The 18203-nt window shown below is 41.5% G+C and overlaps 1 protein-coding gene across 1 annotated transcript in view; it reads left to right on the plus strand.

The window, feature by feature from the left end:
• TMEM35B (transmembrane protein 35B) overlaps window positions 1–18203 on the plus strand; it is a 55493-nt gene that overhangs the window by 33882 nt on the left and 3408 nt on the right. Inside the window, exon 2 of the mRNA XM_089688979.1 lies at window positions 8063–8243. Within this exon, the coding sequence (XP_089545105.1) occupies window positions 8063–8243 (181 nt within the window). The remainder of the gene's footprint in view (window positions 1–8062; window positions 8244–18203) is intronic.

The following is an 18203-nucleotide window of genomic DNA, read 5'->3' on the forward strand; positions in this document are numbered from 1 at the left end:
TGTTGATAAATGTAAGGTTATGCACTTGGGGGCTAAGAATATGCATGCATCATACATACTAGAGGGGGTACAACTGGGGGAATCAATGGTGGAGAAGGATCTGGGGGTTCTGGTAGATCAAAAGCTTAATAATGGCATGCAATGCCAAGCTACAGTTTTTAAAGCAAGCAAAATCCCCTCTTGTATTAAAAGAGGTATAGACTCCAGAGAGAGAGATATAATTTTACCCCTGTACAAATCATTAGTAAGACCTCATGTGGAATATGTAGTTAAATTTTGGGCACCAATTCACAAAAAGAAAATTGGGGAACTGGATAAAGTACAGAGAAGGCAACCAAACTGAAAAGATGCATGGAGGAGCTCAGCTATGAGGAAGGATTAGAGGAACTGAATTTATTCTCTCTTGAGAAGAGGAGATTAAGGGGGGATATAATAAACATGTATAAATACATCAGTGGTTCATATAGTGAACTCGGTGTAGAGCTATTCACCCTGAGGTCATCACAGAGGACAATGGGGCACTCTTTACCTCTGGAGGAAAAGAAATTTAATCTCCAAATATGGAAGTTTCTTCACAGTAAGAGCTGTGAAAATGTGGAATAGACTCCCTCAAGAGTTGATTCTGGCCAGTTCACTGGATTGCTTTTAAAAAAGGCCTGGATTCTTTCTTGGATACACAAAATATAACTGGTTACTAACATTTATATGTAAAATTGATCCAGGGAATATCCGATTGCCTCTCAGGGGGAGGCTCCCTCCAGGAGCAAATTGCATCATGCCTTGGTTTTTTTTTTTTGCCTTCCTCTGGATCAGCTGGGGGGTATAGGATTATTATTTTTTTTTTTTTGTTGAACTGGATGGACTTTTGTCTTTTTTCAGCCAGACTATGTAACCTCACCAAAAAAACACCATACCCACAGTGAAGCATGGTGGCATCATCATGCTTTGGGGCTTTTTTTCTTCAGCTGGAACTGGGGCCTTAGTCAAGGTAGAGGGAATTATGAACAGTTCCAAATACCAGTCAATATTGACACAAAACCTTCAGGCTTCTGCTAGAAAGTTGAACATGAGGAAATTAATCTTTCAGCATGACAACGACCCAAAGCATACATCCAAATCAACACAGGAATGGCTTCACTAGAAGAAGATTAAAGTTTTGGAATGGCCTAGTCAGAGCCCAGACCAGAATCCGAGCGAAAATCTGTGGGGTGATCGGAAAAGGGCTGTGCACAGGAGATGCCCTCACAATCTAACAGATTTGGAGTGTTTTTGAGTGGGCAATTATTGCCAAGTCAAGATGTGCCATGCTGATAGATGCATACCTAAAAAGACTGCGTGCTGGAATAAAATCAAAAGGTGCTTCAACAAAGGATTAGTTTATAGTGTGCACACTTAAAAAAACTAAAATAATATGGTTGCATATTTTTACTTCCCTCCACCTAAAATATTTCAGTTTGTTGTTCAACTGAGCTGTACCGTTTATAGGTTACATTAAAGGTGGAAAAAGTTCTGAAATGATTTATCTTTGTCTCATTTTTTTTTTACATCACAGAAAACTAACATTTTAACAGTGGGGTGTAGACTTTTTATATCCACTGTAAATAAACTGTAATGTTATTAACACTCCACAACTGCATCACAAATGCCTAGCAAACGCCTGCCAGTGCATTTGAGGAGCTTCACCATAGACTTGAATGGAAGGTGTTGAAATGTTTCAAACTCCTCCTGACTGGACATGAGGCTTCAATTTTGAAGTGACACAACGCTAATGCTTCATGAGGGATAATGTGAACAGCACTGTGTGCTGCCCATAATATCATTTTGCATAGGGATTTGAGGAGCGTTAAAAACGCCTCTCACATGCCTGGTTGCAAAGCCAGTGTGAACTAGGCCCAAGACATCGCCTAAAGGAAATCGGATTTACATACAGAAAAGCCAAAGGAAAACCGTCATACTTAAAAAAAAACAAGGTTACAGTGGGCTAAAGAAAAGCAATCATGGACTGTGAATGACTGGATGAAAGTGATGTTCTGTGGTGAATCACAAATCTGCATTGGGCAGGGTGATGATGCTGGAACTTTTGTTTGGTGCCGTTCCAATGGAATGTATAAAGACTGCCTGAAGAAAACATGTAAATTTCCACAATAATTGATGATATGGGGTTGCATGTCCGGTAACGGTACGGGTGAGATGACAGTCATTCAATGTTCCATAAATGCACAAGTCTGAATTGAGGTTTTGGACACTTTTTTTTTTATTCCATCATTTGAAAACATGTTTGGTGATGATGAAATCATTTTTCAGGATGGTAATTCATCTTGCCATAGGGCAAAAGCCATGAAAGCTTTCCTTTAAGAAAGACATTTAGGGGTTTATTTACTAAAGCTGGAGAGTGCAAAATCAGACTCCCTTCTGCATAGAAACCAATCAGCTTCTAACCTCAGCTTGTTCAATGAAGCTTTGGCAATGAAATCTGGAAGCTGATTGGTTTCTATGCAGAAGTGAGTCTGATTTTGCACTCTCCAGCTTTAGTAAATAAACCCCTCAATGTGAATGGCATGGCCTGCAAATAGTCCGGACGTCAATCCAATTGAAAATCTATGGTGGAAATGAAAGAAAAAGGTCCATGACAAGGCTCCAACCTGCAAAGCTGATCTGGCAACTGCAATAAGAGAAAGTTGGAGCCGGACTGATGAAGAATACTGTTTGTCGATCGTTAAATCCATGCCTCATAGAATTCAAGCTGTTATAAAAGTCAGAGGTGGTGCAACAAAGTACTAGTGGTGTACTGTAGTGTGTATGTTTTTTTTTTTTTTTCATGATTCCATAATATTTTTCTCAGAATTGAGTGACTCCATGTTTTTTTTTCCTCTGCTTGATCAGCAAAAACAGTTGTAACTGACTAAATTTTTTTTCTTAATTTTTGTAAGTGTTTCCTAAAGCCAGAAGGTTGAAAAGTTAAATGAAAATAGTTTTGAGGCATGTCTGTGATTTGTTTTTTTTTTCTACACAATTAAACAATTGAATGAACATTTTCCAAGAGTGGTGATTCCATATCTTTTGCCAGGGCTTGTAGAAGGACCCAATGCTATGGATGCTTGTTGAGCATCTTTTAATATAAGACCTTTATAAAGAAATAGTATATATAATCTGTTGGCCTCGGCATGCCTGGTTGTTGAATTGGGTCCCAACATAATGCATCCTTCTGGTCTGGAAAATTTGGGGGTGCCTTTAGAACATGAAGATTTGAGTTAGTCACAATCTGGGCTTCTGTCAGCAGCTGGCTGTGGACCTTTGAACCTCTTAAGTGAAGGTTACTGTAAGGCCTGTAGCATGTAAGGTGTATGCATGGGCAGACCAAAAATTTATGAAAATGCATCCTCTATACAACTAATGGTTGTAGTAATACGTGACTCTTCAAAAGGGGGCAAATATGCAACTTTTGAAACCTCTTGAATCTCCTCTGAATTTAAGACTTTACACAACTTTCTGCTTGATATATATATATATATGAAATCTTAACATCATCATTTCACATTAGTATTTGAACATTTTGTGCAAAAGATTAATAAAAGTATTAAAAGAACTGGAGAGTTTTTCTTCTGAGTGTAAAGAAATCTCCCTTGGGTGGTAATTATAAAGCTCTTACAGAGAATAGTGTGCAACTGCACATATGCTTGGCTGACAAAAAAAATAATCATTAAGATCTGGTTTGTCAAATACATCTATGCAGTTTTACTTATACTCTTTAACTGATGTGCTAGCTACCTGGAGTTGCCACTTTTTTTTACGAACCTACCATTTTGGCTGACTTTACAGTAAGATAAAGCAGTATTGCTTATGTATTATGTATTTTTTCATGCCAGTTCTCTAGGTACCCCCTTGTATTTACTTCAAGTACCCCTTAGGATGTGTGCATTTGTGTATGTGACCCCTAATTCTATATACAGTAACTAGTTTCTAAACAGTCCATTGCGGTTTGATAATGGCTATAAATACTTACTGAAAAGAAAATATTTTATTTTCTAAAATGTCAAAACTGGGATTCTACATTTTAAAAGGCTTTAAAACTTAAACCTGTGGCCCTTGGGGTACATGTACTACTAGCTGAGAATCTATTGGATAAAGCAAAGAGAAGAGTTGGCTTCTTGCCTATCTCTCCATCTCATACGTGTGTAATGAAACTGATTAGCTAGGCACAATGTTATACAGTAACATGACTCTGCCTGACGGACATGTAAAAATAAACTGATTCGCATTCACAAAATCTTGATTATCTGGATGTTCTACTTAACAGAGATTTTGATTGTTCTGACTGTTCCCTTTGGCAGCAATTCTACATTCTTGTTGCTAAAGGGAATTAGGAGCAGTGTAGATGAAAGGGCATTGCAGAACAAGTTCCAAAGATACTTATCAGTAGTCATTTTAACAAGAGTGAATGCCAAAAGTGTGCACTGTTTGTGCTGCTAGTATGTACAGAGCATCACAGAGATTGGATGTTTGCATATGGTCATTTCTCAGTTTACCAGCAACATCGTTGCCGAAGTCATGTTGATTGATAGTAGCTGCCATTTGACCTCATCTACTTTGAGTCAGGTCTATAGAAGTGCCACTGGCTGTCTAAATCAGGAGTGCTGGACTTGTGGCCCTCTGTGGCTCACAACCTCAAATCGGGGAAGTGCATGCCCATGCTCTGGGATTGCTGGTCGGCAAGCCCAGATTGCGATCAACAGGTTGCCGACCCACCATCCCAGAGCATCGGAGTGCATGGAGCCAACACCGGTCGCAGAGGGAACAGGAGACGCATAAGCCAATGCTTCCTCTGTAGTGCTGGCTCCTGTCCCAGGCTATCACAAGCGCACTTCCCCTAGGACCTTTCTAACAGTCTGGAGAGCAATTCCAGCAGAAGCTGGAAGAGGAAAAGGTCAGTGTATTAAACATCACATACACTGCACTTTTGCAGTGGGGGGCATATTAGCACCTATAAAAGGGTTATTAGACTGCAACACAGTGCACTTGTGGCTTTCCTGCACTGAGCCATAGAGTCCTATGATATCCTGTGGGTTTGCTGCGCTTTCTGAAAGCGTATCAAAACTCCTTAGTGTAGCAACTTTGGTGAATGTAGACTGCAGCGCATCAGTGTGAAAGCAACCTTATAGGGGGCGGTAAAACTGGATATTAATTCACTTAAGTGACCCCTGCTCCTCAAAAGTTTGAGCGCCCCTGGTCTAAATACAGCTATGATGGAAAGTTATTTTCCTGCCTTTTCCTGAAACTTGCTTATTACTTGTTTTAGTGAATGAGATAAAATAAAGTAAATTACTTTGCAAGGAATACCCAATCAAAATTATTTTGCTTGCCTATAATTGAATCAGCACATTCTCATTCACTAAGCTATGTTGTTCAATAAATGTTACTAAATCTTTAATCCTATATACCAATGTTTCCGGGAGTCTTTTCATTTACAATCTACGTACTAGCACATGCACGGTTTATGCTACATTTAAGCAGTGTTAAACCCAAAAGCAAACATTTTATTTTATTGCAGCTTACCAACTCTTAGATGTGATGGCTGCATTTGTTTTCTTTTTTTAGGATTTTTTTTTTTACCTGGTGAGCTATCCAATAAGTCTGTTGTTATTCAGCAAAACAAGCTGTCCTGCAGATGTAGCTGTTAGTGTTGGGACAAACCATTTAACTCAGACAAGGGCACTTACAATGATCAGCTTTTATTTATGTAAAACTTTTTGTTCTGAAAAGGAAAAAATCTGTTGCTGTAACTGCTTAGAAAAGTGTCAGCTGGAGTTCGGTTTTAATTTGTTAGCGTATCTACCGTATTTTTCGCTCCATGTCCACAGTCTCTGGTCATCTCCTGCAGTATGTCCGCAGTCTCTGGTCATCTCCTGTACTATGTCTGCAGTCTCTGGTCATCTCCTGTACTGTGTCCGCAGTCTCTGGTCATCTCCTGTACTGTGTCCGCAGTCTCTGGTCATCTCCTGTACTGTGTCCGCAGTCTCTGGTCATCTCCTGCAGTATGTCCGCAGTCTCTGGTCATCTCCTGTAGTATGTCTGCAGTCTCTGGCCATCTCCTGTACTATGTCCGCAGTCTCTGGTCATCTCCTGTGCTATGTCCGCAGTCTCTGGTCATCTCCTGTACTGTGTCCGCAGTCTCTGGTCATCTCCTGTACTGTGTCCGCAGTCTCTGGTCATCTCCTGTACTGTGTCCGCAGTCTCTGGTCATCTCCTGTACTGTGTCCGCAGTCTCTGGTCATCTCCTGTACTGTGTCCGCAGTCTCTGGTCATCTCTTGTACTGTGTCCGCAGTCTCTGGTCATCTCCTGTACTGTGTCCGCAGTCTCTGGTCATCACCTGTACTGTGTCCGCTGTCTCTGGTCATCTCCTGTACTGTGTCCGCTGTCTCTGGTCATCTCCTGTACTGTGTCCGCAGTCTCTGGTCATCTCCTGTACTGTGTCCGCAGTCTCTGGTCATCTCCTGTACTGTGTCCGCAGTCTCTGGTCATCTCCTGTACTGTGTCCGCAGTCTCTGGTCATCTCCTGTACTGTGTCCGCAGTCTCTGGTCATCTCCTGTACTGTGTCCGCAGTCTCTGGTCATCTCCTGTACTGTGTCCGCACTCTCTGGTCATCTCCTGTACTGTGTCCGCACTCTCTGGTCATCTCCTGTACTGTGTCCGCACTCTCTGGTCATCTCCTGTACTGTGTCTGCACTCTCTGGTCATCTCCTGTATTGTGTCCGCAGTCTCTGGTCATCTGTAGTATGTCCGCAGTCTCTGGTCATCTCCTGTACTGTGTCCGCAGTCTCTGGTCATCTGTACTGTGTCCGCAGTCTCTGGTCATCTGTACTGTGTCCGCAGTCTCTGGTCATCTCCTGTACTGTGTCCGCAGTCTCTGGTCATCTGTACTGTGTCCGCAGTCTCTGGTCATCTCCTGTACTGTGTCCGCAGTCTCTGGTCATCTCCTGTACTGTGTCCGCAGTCTCTGGTCATCTCCTGTACTGTGTCTGCAGTCTCTGGTCATCTCCTGTACTGTGTCCGCAGTCTCTGGTCATCTCCTGTACTGTGTCCGCAGTCTCTGGTCATCTCCTGTACTATTTTTTTTATGGTAAATCTGTTCATACATCTAACGCTCCCCTCCCCACCCACTCCCCCTTCCCAGACTGAAAATACTGCTATCCAAAGGTGCTCCCTGTACTCCTTCATCCAGAATGGGGGCACTCTAATACAAAAGGTGTTACTCGCTAGATTACCAGGTGAAAACAGAGGAAAAAAGCCTAGAAAAAAGAAAACTGATGCAGCCGCCATATCTTATGATTGGTAAGCTGCTGTATATTACATTTTTTGGAATTATTACTGCTTTTAAGGCATGTCTCTTGTGATAACTGTCACAGTTGCCCTTATGTCAGCTCTCACCCTATTACATATGCCACACCATGGCAACTGCAGTTCTAAATAGAGGCTAAGATGGCACTGTCCTTAAAGGATAGATGGGTTTATTTCCTCTTTGTTGAATGAGGTAAAGTTGTGGTGGCTTCAGTCATTCAATCATGTGTGAGTAAAAACCTGTTTTGTTTAATTTTCACTGTACTTTTCGTATTTTTTTTTTTTTCTTTATAATGTGAGTTTTGTGAAGAAAGTAAAGTAAACCGTGCAGTGTACCACACAGCACACACCAGAGGCCGCATGTTTGCAGTCGCTGGTGTGAATAGCGAGCCCTAAGATAAGTGAAAATGCACTTTGCATGGGAACTCTACTGCTTTGGTAAATGGAGGGCCAATATATTGCTGACCTTGAACAAGTGCTAGCAGTAAGGGATATGGGTTTTTGTGTGCTACATGCTTGTTCATGAGGTTTCTATGACAGGTGTATTGTAAGCTGTCCATACTCCTGCAGACAGGATAAGTGAACGACATGGGTAGTTTTTTCTATTTGTTGCACTGATAATGTCTCTGCCCTGCCTTTATATTACATTTGACACAGAGTTATTAAATTTTACCATTGAGTCATATACAGTATTTATTTTTTTTGCGTCTCTTTTCTGTCTGCAGAAATCACAGTTTGTCCAGTTCGCAGATGTCTTCCCTCTGAAGGACTTTGGGTTCAAGCCAGATCCATATCAGTACCTGCAGGCTGTGGGATGGGTGGAAGTGGTAGCTGGAATACTGCTGGCTGTCGGTCCTCGGATTCTGCAAGAAATCAGCAACTTTGTGCTTTGTGTAATCATGATTGGTGAGATACCCAGCTTTTCTTTGTTTTCGTATCTCATCATTTACTTACATTGCTTTTTACCTTCCAATAGTTAAATAGCCATTCCTCTCAACATAGACTTTTTGTTTTGGGAGGAATTAGGAGGTGTTCATCTTGCATCAAGATTTTTCTGCTATCTAAAAACCCAACCAGGAGATCTGCTCCAAGCTACACCCAACGCATTGGACTAACAATTTATTGTGGATTCCAGAAAAAAATCTTTTAGAGCTGTGTTTACCAAACTAGCCCTTAGGGGCTGCTATTAGGTTATGTTTTCCAGATTTCTTAGAAGTTAAGATAAAATGTGTTTTCATGACTGATTTGCACAGTTGTGCAAGTGCTATGAGGAAACTACCAGTTTCCACAGCATTTGCTGCAGTACTCTGTATACAGCCCGGGTCACATATATGTGGCTGTGCGGTCACGGCAACCTATTCATTTGAATGGGCTGATGTTTGTTCTTTTTTTTGCAGGGAAAAGGTCCCTGTACCTTTTTCATTAAAACGCGGTCGCAGGGAAATCACTTGGGGTTTTTGCACCACATGATTTTTGTGTGTGGGTAACCATACTGCGTTTTTCAGTTTGTGGGGTGCTATTAAGAGTTATTGGCACCCCTGCTCATTTTCCATGCAACAACGTCTTGTGTGTGCAGCTGCATGCAGGTTTGGGAATGTGTAAGATTTACCTGCACCTACATATATGTGAACCCAGGCTTAGAGGGCAGATGATACAGGTGGATATACTTATTTCAGCGTATTAATACCAGGCATATACACAGGATGTGTACTGGTCCTCCATGGCTACTAACACCATCTGTTGAATTTGCTATCGCATTGCACTGAAGAATAATTTGTGCTGGTTGCTACAGCCGCAGTTGTTCCCGGGTGGGACATGGTCTCCTGCTCTGAAGTCCAGAAAGACATTTGAGACTTGGTAAAAGGCTGAACCCTGCCCTGTTCTCTGGCTCCAAGAAATTTATATGGTGAACTTGCATTCTAAAAGGCGCTATAGTGTATTTTAAGTTATTTTAATATTCGCCTACAAGTCATTTTTGATGTAACAGACTTTTTTTTTCCCATATATTTACAATAGTTTGTCATGTAAAAATATGTCACTTTGGTTAACCGTATTAGATAGTATATTCTGGCAGCTCCACAGTGTGGCAAGGTAATACAGGACTGGTGAATGGGCCAGGGGCAAGGTGACAATCTCTTAAGTGACTTTGTATATCGGGAATTCCATTCTGTTATGCAAGCCACGCGGACTGTTTGTTATAAACTGATTAGAACTGATTGATAGAATTTAATTTAGAATTTTATAGACAAGCTCCAACTTTTGTATAAGAGCAGTGTATACAGCAAGCTTTAACTAAGCATCTGCAAAGCTTTTGGCAAGCTTTGAGTACCTTTCCTGAAGCCTTTTTTAAGGCAACCTTTTGCTCAAGGCAAAAATAAAAAAATATCTCATGAGTGGGTATAGCCCATCCCATGAGACAAGTGGTTAGCAAACAAGGCTTGTATCAGACTTGGTGAATTAAAATTGTGTTTATTCAATTTTTAGCATAAAATGTTCAGATTTAACCATATTAAAGTACCACACAGTGCTCAATAACCACAACTTACGTGTGAACATACAAGACACAATTTAAAACCAATGTCAGATAAGGATGTCCGGACGTCAAATATAGTATATGCATATAACTTTGTGGAAGCCCAACCCAAATTGGGTATAATAAGGCTATCAATAGTTGATTACAGCTCTACAAATTATATATGCATACACATATACACCCCAAGGCCCTTACACAGTATCAGGTGGGTGCATGGATGATAGTGATACATAAATAGATCTCTCTAGAACAGGCATGTCCAAAGTCCGGCCCGCGGGCCAATTGCGGCCCACGTTCCGGACTGAAACGGCCCCACAGGTGAGCTAACCAAATATATAACTTACGGCCCCCGGTAGTGATTCCCTGAAAGCTACTGAGGACTCCAGCGATCTCTAGCTGCGGCACTTGACATCATCAGCTGGCGCAGGAAGGAGAGCCCAAATCTCGCGACGTCAGAGATCTCGTGAGACTTGGGCTTTCCTTCTCTGTGTGCCGGCTGATGACGTCAATTCCCGCTCGACAGATCCCTGGAGTCCTCAGTGGCGTTCGCAGAATCACTAGTGGAGGGCCGTAAGTTATATATTGGGCAGCTCATCTGTGGGGTCCGGAACGTGGGCCGAGGGATCCCAGGTGGTGCGCAGGGAATTACTACTGGGGCTACCATTTATCAATTTGGGCTATAATGGATTGGTGCTCAGGATCGCTTGACGTCATCAGACAGTGCAAGGAGAAACAAAGCCCAAATCTCGCGACCTCCGAGATCTCGCGAGATTTGGGCTTTCCTTCTCCCTGTGCTGGCTGATGACGTCAAGTCCAACGGCAAGAGAGTGCTGAGCCTCCACACAAAGCCACAAGGGCCACCATTAAGGCAGAATATTAAAAGTAGTAAAAAAAACAGAGATTAAAGGCAGAGTGATTTAACACCTGTTTAGATTTGTCATCCAAGTCACAAAATGAAAAGTATGCCGTTTTCAATAAACTTTTGCATAAAATAGTTCATTTGCATTTAATTTTAATGGTTCATCAGAATGTCGGGCAAAATGGTCGGCCCTCGCACATGTTCACTTCATCAAATCTGGCACTCTTCCAAAAAAGTTTGGACACCCCTGCTCTAGAAGGATAACTGTAGCGATGAGGTGACAGGTCCATGAATCAAGGATGGAATTCTATGCTTGAAAATGAGGAATATTGGATATATCAACTTGATTGTAAAATAATGGGACAAGAAGGTTTATCTAAGTCCATGGATAGGGTTATGATATGATATGGCACTCAGATAAGTGGAGGGGAACCCCACCAACCATGTCAACAAAAAGAGGTATATAGTCCCAGACAGGGGCGGATTGACAACTCATGGGGCCCCCGGGCAATAGGGGATCATGGGGCCCCTGTGTCCTTGCCCACACTCAAAGAAGCCTATAAAAAAAATGTACCAGGGGCATTTCATGGGATCCCCTACTGACCCCAGGCCCTCGGCCTGTGCCCAAGTGCTCGAATGGTTAGTCCGCCCCTGGTCCCAGATTTGCTGCAGAGCGTGATTAGCCATATCGAACCATCACCCTTGTGGTTGGGCCAGCGGGCATGAAAATGTGATGTCACTGACGCCTCATGACGTCAACGTGTTTTGCTTACGTACAAGCGTAGTCTTGTTAGGATAACTTCTCCATGATCCATGCATGACTTAAAAATACTGTATATTGAACTTATCATATCTTCATGAGGGTTACCCGATGCAGAGGTGGTCCATTCCCTCTGCGTTCAACTTACTGGCGACACACATACCGATACGGGATAGATGTGTGTGGACATTCAATGAAACAAGGATTGTACATAGAACAGTATTGGACCTCTGAAAAGTATAAGCATGCATATGTACTCAGTACTTGGTTTGGGCCCCTTTTGCAGCAATTACTGCCTCAATGTGGCGTGGCATGGAAGCTATCAGCCTGTGGCACTACTGAGGTGTTATGGAAGACCAGGATGCTTCAATAGCGGCCTTCAGCTCTTCTGCATTGTTCGGTCTCATGTCTCTCATCTTTCTCTTGGCAATGCCCCATAGATTCTCTATGGGTTCAGGTCAGGCGAGTTTGCTGGCCAATCAAGCACAGTAATCCCACGTTCATTGAACCAGGTTTTGGGGCTTTTGGCAGTGTGGGCAGGTGCCAAGTCCTGCTGAAAAATGAAGTCAGCATCCCCATAAAGCTAGTCTGCGTAAGGAAGCACGAAGTGCTCCAAAATCTCCTGGTAGACGGCTGCGTTGACCCTGGACTTAATGAAGCACAGTGGACCAACACCAGCAGATGATATGGCTCCCTAAACCAACACAGACTGTGGAAACTTCACACTGGACTTCAAGCATCTTGCAGTGTGTGCCTCTTCATACTTCCTCCATACTCTGGGTCCTTGGTTTCCAAATGAGATGCAAAAGTTGCTCTCTTCAGAAAAGAGGACCACTGAGCAACAGACCAGGTCTGTTTTTCTTTAGCCCAGGTAAGACGCTTCTGACATTGTTTGTTGTTCAGGAGCGGCTTGAGAAGAGGAATACGACATTTGAAGCCCATGTCCAGGATCCGTCTGTGTGTGGTGGCTCTTGATGCACTGACTCCAGCCTCAGTCCACTCTTTGTGAAAGTTCCCAACACTTTTGAATGGCCTGTTCCTGATAATCCTCTCCAGGCTGCGGTCATCCCTGCTGCTTTTGCACCTTTTTCTTCCACACTTTTCCCTTCCACATAACGTTCTATTAATGTGCTTTGATACAGCACTTTGGGAACACCCAACTTCTTTTGCAATTACCTTTTGAGGCTTTCCCTCCTTATGGAGGGTGTCAATGATGGTTTTCTGCACAACTGTCAGGTCAGCAGTCTTTCCCATGATTGTGATTCCTACTGAACCAGACTGAGAGACCATTTAAAGGTTCAGGAACCCTTTGCAGGTGTTATGGCTTAATTAGCTGATTAGAGTGGGACACTTAGGCTGGCCATACACTATACAATTTTCTGTTCAATTTCTGCCCAATTTCCTTTAAATTTACCTTCAATTATGTAGTGCAAGGGCCTGCTTAATTGGATACAGTTGAAAGTGTTGTTTAGGTTTGATCTCATATTACATGGTTTTTGGTAAATCTAAAGCAATTTTCTAAAGAAAATTGTATAATGTATGGCCAGCCTTAGAGCCTAGAATATTGCACCTTTTCACAATATTCTAATTTTCTGAGATTGTGGATTTGGGGTTTCATGAGCTGTAAGCCATAATCATCACAAATATGACAAATCACAGCTTGAACTATCTTGCTTTGCATGTAATGAGTCTATCTCATATGTTAGTTTCACCTTTTAAGTTGCATTACTGAAATAAATGAACTTTTGCACGATATTCTCAATTTTTGAGTTTCACCTGTATATGCATATACTATATTTGATGTCCGGACGTCCTTATCGGACATTGGCTTTAATTGTGTCTTGTTCACATGTACGTTGTGGTTATTGAGCACTGCGTGGTACTTTAATATGGTTACATCGCAAATTATTTGCTAAAAATTTAATAAATACAATTTTAATTCACTAAGTCTGATACAAGCCTTGTTTGCTGTCCAATTAACCACTTGTCTCATGGGATCATGCAATATTTTTTGTTTTTGTCTTGTTCAACGATTTAGACAGCAACACTTTTAAAATGAGGAGGCAGTCAGTGTTCTTAAATATTTCCCTCTAATTCCTTTTCGTCTAGAGTAACCTTTTGTTCAAACTTGCAGAAGGTAAATACCACTTTAAACAAGCTGCTAGCAGGTTCAGCTCTACTGAAACTTGTTGAAAACCTGGTAGCATCTTGTTTAAAGTGACTGCAAGTACTCCCTTTGGGCTTTATTAAAGCTTGCTTGACGCATTGCTCTTATTAAAGCTAAACCCTTCATGTGAAAGGCATTAGAACAGTATATATCCATGTACAAAAGATAAAAAGTGTGACCCTTTCTAGCTTTGTCTGCAATAAGGGGAAAACCAATGATCTTTGCAGATGGTCACTAGTAGGCAAATAAGATGTTTCTGATGATCACAAGCACTGGTTAATAGAAATTTACCAAAATGTAAAAAAATCTAGGTGGTAGCGTGCTGCAGTTGTTCCCTTTTCTATACAGAAAAGAGGAGACGTAGTGTATCTGCAAAATGTGCATTGCTTCTGCTCTTTGAATGCACTAAAGAACCATATTTTATGTATAAGTGAGCTGTATATGTGTGTATTCCCTGGTTTGTTGTCAGGGTTGCACAAACAATGCTTACTCTTCAAGCTAAGCCAACTGTTATCTTAAAAATGTTCATCTGCAGAGTATTCAAAAAGCTAGTTAAATAATTTAAGGTATTGCGGCCTGAATCAGCCTGTGAGCTTTCACCTGGATAATAAATATTGCATCATATGTAACACATTCTATGCTTTCTGCTGCAGAAGTTTTCATATCTTGTTTTTGCATTTATCTTCATCACAGCAGGGGGAGCCAGTGAATAGCCAGCAGCACAGTAATGTGCAGAGCATTGCTTCTCATGGCTTTACACGTTCTTCACCAGTCATCCAGCTGCATCTGCATCTGATTGCTGATTTTCTTTACTGGTCGTAATTATCATTGTGTCTCCACTGGAAACTTGTGATGAGGAGGCAGTGAGAAGTGGTTGACTAAAACAGATTGAATGCCCTTCCATTTTATCACTACTTAAATTTATTATACTAAATACCAGATCATGTATTTAGAGTACCTGGAATACTAGAGTTTAACCACTTGCCAACTGCGCTATAGCCGAATGATGGCTACAGCGCAGTTGTCCAGTTCTGGTAGGGCGTCATATGACGTCCTCTGGGAGCGTGCACCCGGCACTCTCCGTGATCGCTGTGTCCTACGGACATAGCTGATCACATGAGGAGGCAAAAGGCCAATCATAGCTGTGTCCAATAACACCGCAGATCACAAAGTAAATACAGTTGCTGATTATCAGCAGCACTTTCCTCACGCTGTCACAGTGTGAGGAAAGTACTGCCGATAACCGGCAAATGACACAGAAGACATCTGCTCTGAAGATCAGTGCTCAGCAGTGCCACCCAGCAGTTGCGCCCAAAACTGCTCAGCAGTGCTGCCTATCAGTGCCCATCATTGCTGCATATCCGTGCAGCATCATCAGTGCCTCCTCATCAATGCCCACCAGTGCCGCCTCAAGGCAGCCTATCAGTGCTGCCTATCTGTGTCACCTCATCCGTGCCGCCTATCAGGGCAGCCTCATCAATGCACATCAGTGAAGGAGAAAAATTACCTGTCTGCAAAAAAACTTTTTTGTTTTTTTAAATTTTTTTGCTAAATTTTTGTTTATTGTGCAAACAATAAAACACCCAGTGGTGATTAAATACCACCAAAAGAAAGCTCTATGTGTGTGAAAAAATGATAAACATTTCATATGAATACAATGTTGCATGACTACGCAATTGTCATTCAAAGTGCAACAGCACTGAAAGCTGAAAATTGGCCTGGGCACGAAGTCCCGGGTAAGCAAGTGGTTAATACCCACATCTACCTTCGAAGTATTAACCCTTCATGTCTGTGTGTTTCATGCCTTTTAGACACTTTGGCTTGGTTAGCTAGCCTCTATTAGGAGAAGTCTTTTCCCCAGACTGGTATTTCAGTTTTGTGTGGCTATGGTTTTAATGTTGTTGTTAATTAACTTATGAGTGGGCCTCTCCATGCATTGCAAGGGTTAAATGCCTGTCTATTTTTGGCGTACGCAGAAAAAGGACTATTTACTTGCTGCCCTGCTCCTTTAGGCTTCCTGCATTATATAAAAAAAAGAAAAAAACAGGTCCCTTCAACCTCTTCTCCCTCACACTGTGGCAGTTGTAGGCACTCGGGGCCCTCTGTTTCATCTTGCTTCTCAGTCTCTGGCCCTAATGGCATGGGTGGAAGTAAAAAAATCTACTTCTAAGAAGATTTACCATGGTACCTGGAAATCCTTCTTTGCCTAGTGTGAACACAGGCATGCCCATCCCAGAGATTACTCTGTTCTTCGCATTCTGGCCTTCCTATAATCAGGTCTTGACCAGAACGTGTCCTTAAATACTCAGAGGGCAGGTTTTGGTCTTGTCCATTCTTTAAAGACCTCTTGCTTTGCTCTCCCCTGTAAAATTTTTCTTCAAGGTGTATCTAGCATTAGGTCCCCATTGCAGCACCCTGTGCTTCCTTGGAATCTCAGCTTATTTCTCACTGCCCTGCAGAAACCAGCTTTTTTAACTCATTTGAGACATTCTCTTAGATGGCCTCTTCAGCAAAGTTGCCTTTTCTGGTTATGTCTGTCATACGTGTCACTGAGTTGGCATTTCTCTTTTGTAATGAGCCATTCCTTATGCTTCACAAAGACAAGGTTGTCTTATGCCCAAGACCATTCTTCCCATGGTGTCATTAGTCTTCCACCTCATTAAGGACCTAGCCCTATCATCCTTATGTCCTGCTCCAAAGCAACCAAAGGAAATGTCTCTTCATTGCCTGGATGTAGTCGGAGCCATTAGTCTACCTCAAGGCTGCAGCTTTGATTAGACAGATGGTTTCCCTATTTGTCCTATCCTCAAGACCTTGCAAGGGACAACCTGCTTCCAAGTCCACCATCATGAGATGGATAAAAAAATCGCTTACACTCTCAAAGACATATTTCCTCCTATGCTTTATTGCTCCCATTCTACTAGATCAGTGGGAGTTTCCTGGTCATTTCAGCACCAGACCTCTACAGCTGTGTAAGTCCACCACCTTGTCCTCTGTTCATATTTTTTCAAAGGTTCTGCAGTGGCCCCTTTTGGGCCTGTTGCCTTAGTTCTGTTTGCCTAGTTTTTGCCCACCTTTCTTCATTACTTGGGGATGTCCCAGGGTCTAAGAATACTTTCCCTGTGTCCTGTATGATTAAGGTACAAGAAATTTTTCCTGTTCTTCTAGATATAAATAATTTTTGTAAATGTTTTGTACTATGAAAACCCTTTAACCATTAGCCGCCCGGCCAATGGCCGTTTGGCGGCTTCAGAAGTGCCATTTGCGCTAATGCAGAGCGGCGCAGCAGTGCGATCTGTCACCGGCCGTGCACCTCGGACATGGCCGATGACAGATCCAAGTACCGGCTCCCGTTGCTGGTACCATGTGACCTGCTGTGACCAATCACAGCAGGTCACATGACAGTTGTATACAATGGATGGCTTCATTCATGATGCCATCCATTGTATACTAGTGCCTAGCTGTGAATGGTCACAGCTAATCACATGCACATGTCATGTGATTAGCTGTGACCAAATCACAGCTAAGCACACAAAAAAAAAAAAAAAAAAAAAAAGCTGAATGAATCGATTTTCATTCAGGTAAATGCTTGCTTATAGCAAAGTAATTCTTTGCTATAAGCAAATTGTGTAAAAAAAAAAAAAAAAAAAAAAAAAATACTGATCACTTCCCCAAAGTAGTACAATGTTACTATGGTAACATTGTACTACTTTGGTCATAGTAAAATATGAAAAATAAATCTTAAAAAAATAAAAAAAAATGTAATAAAAAATTAAATATAATAAAAAAATTAAAAAATATATATATTTTTTTTTTCATACTGTCACAAGTCAGTGTCCCTGTTCACCACCATGCCAGTTATATGATGACGCTGTACTGCACTGGTGACAGTATGTAAAAAAAAAAAAATAGTGAAAATAATTTTTTTAATTTTTGAATTTTCCGAAAAATTATGACAAAAAAATACAACTCCAAAAAACTCGCCATGTCTCTTATGAAGTACGTCGGACTGTCTACTCTGCAAAAAGGGGTCATTTGGGGGATATCTGTACTGTTCTGACATTCTTGGACCTCAAGAAATTAGATTGGCTGTCAGTACTTCAGGATTGATCAATATTCAGATCTATACCATAGTTTGTGAACTCTATAACTTTCCTACAAACTAAAAAATACATCCTAATTTGGGTTATTTTCACCAAAGACATGTAGCAGAATACATCTTGGCCTAAATTTATGAAGAACAATTATTTATTTGTAAACTTTTATAACAGAAACAAAGAAAAATGTGTTTTTTTTTCAACATTTTTGGTCTTTTTTTGTTAATTTAGCAAAAAATAAAAACCCCAGCGATGATTAAATACCACCAAAAGAAAGCTCTAGTTGTGTGAAGAAAATGATAAAATTTTAGTTTGGGTACAATGTTGTATGACCGCGCAATTGTCATTCAAAGTGTGAGTGCGCTGAAACGTGAAAAATGGCCTGGGCAGGAAGGTGTAAAATTGCACGGTATTGAAATGGTTAAGAAAGAGAATTAAAAAAAAAAAAAA

This window comes from Staurois parvus, unplaced genomic scaffold (genome assembly GCF_062004578.1).
Source record: "Staurois parvus isolate SC_StPar_1 unplaced genomic scaffold, SC_StPar_1.0 ptg000464l, whole genome shotgun sequence".
Classification (NCBI taxonomy): domain Eukaryota; kingdom Metazoa; phylum Chordata; class Amphibia; order Anura; family Ranidae; genus Staurois; species Staurois parvus.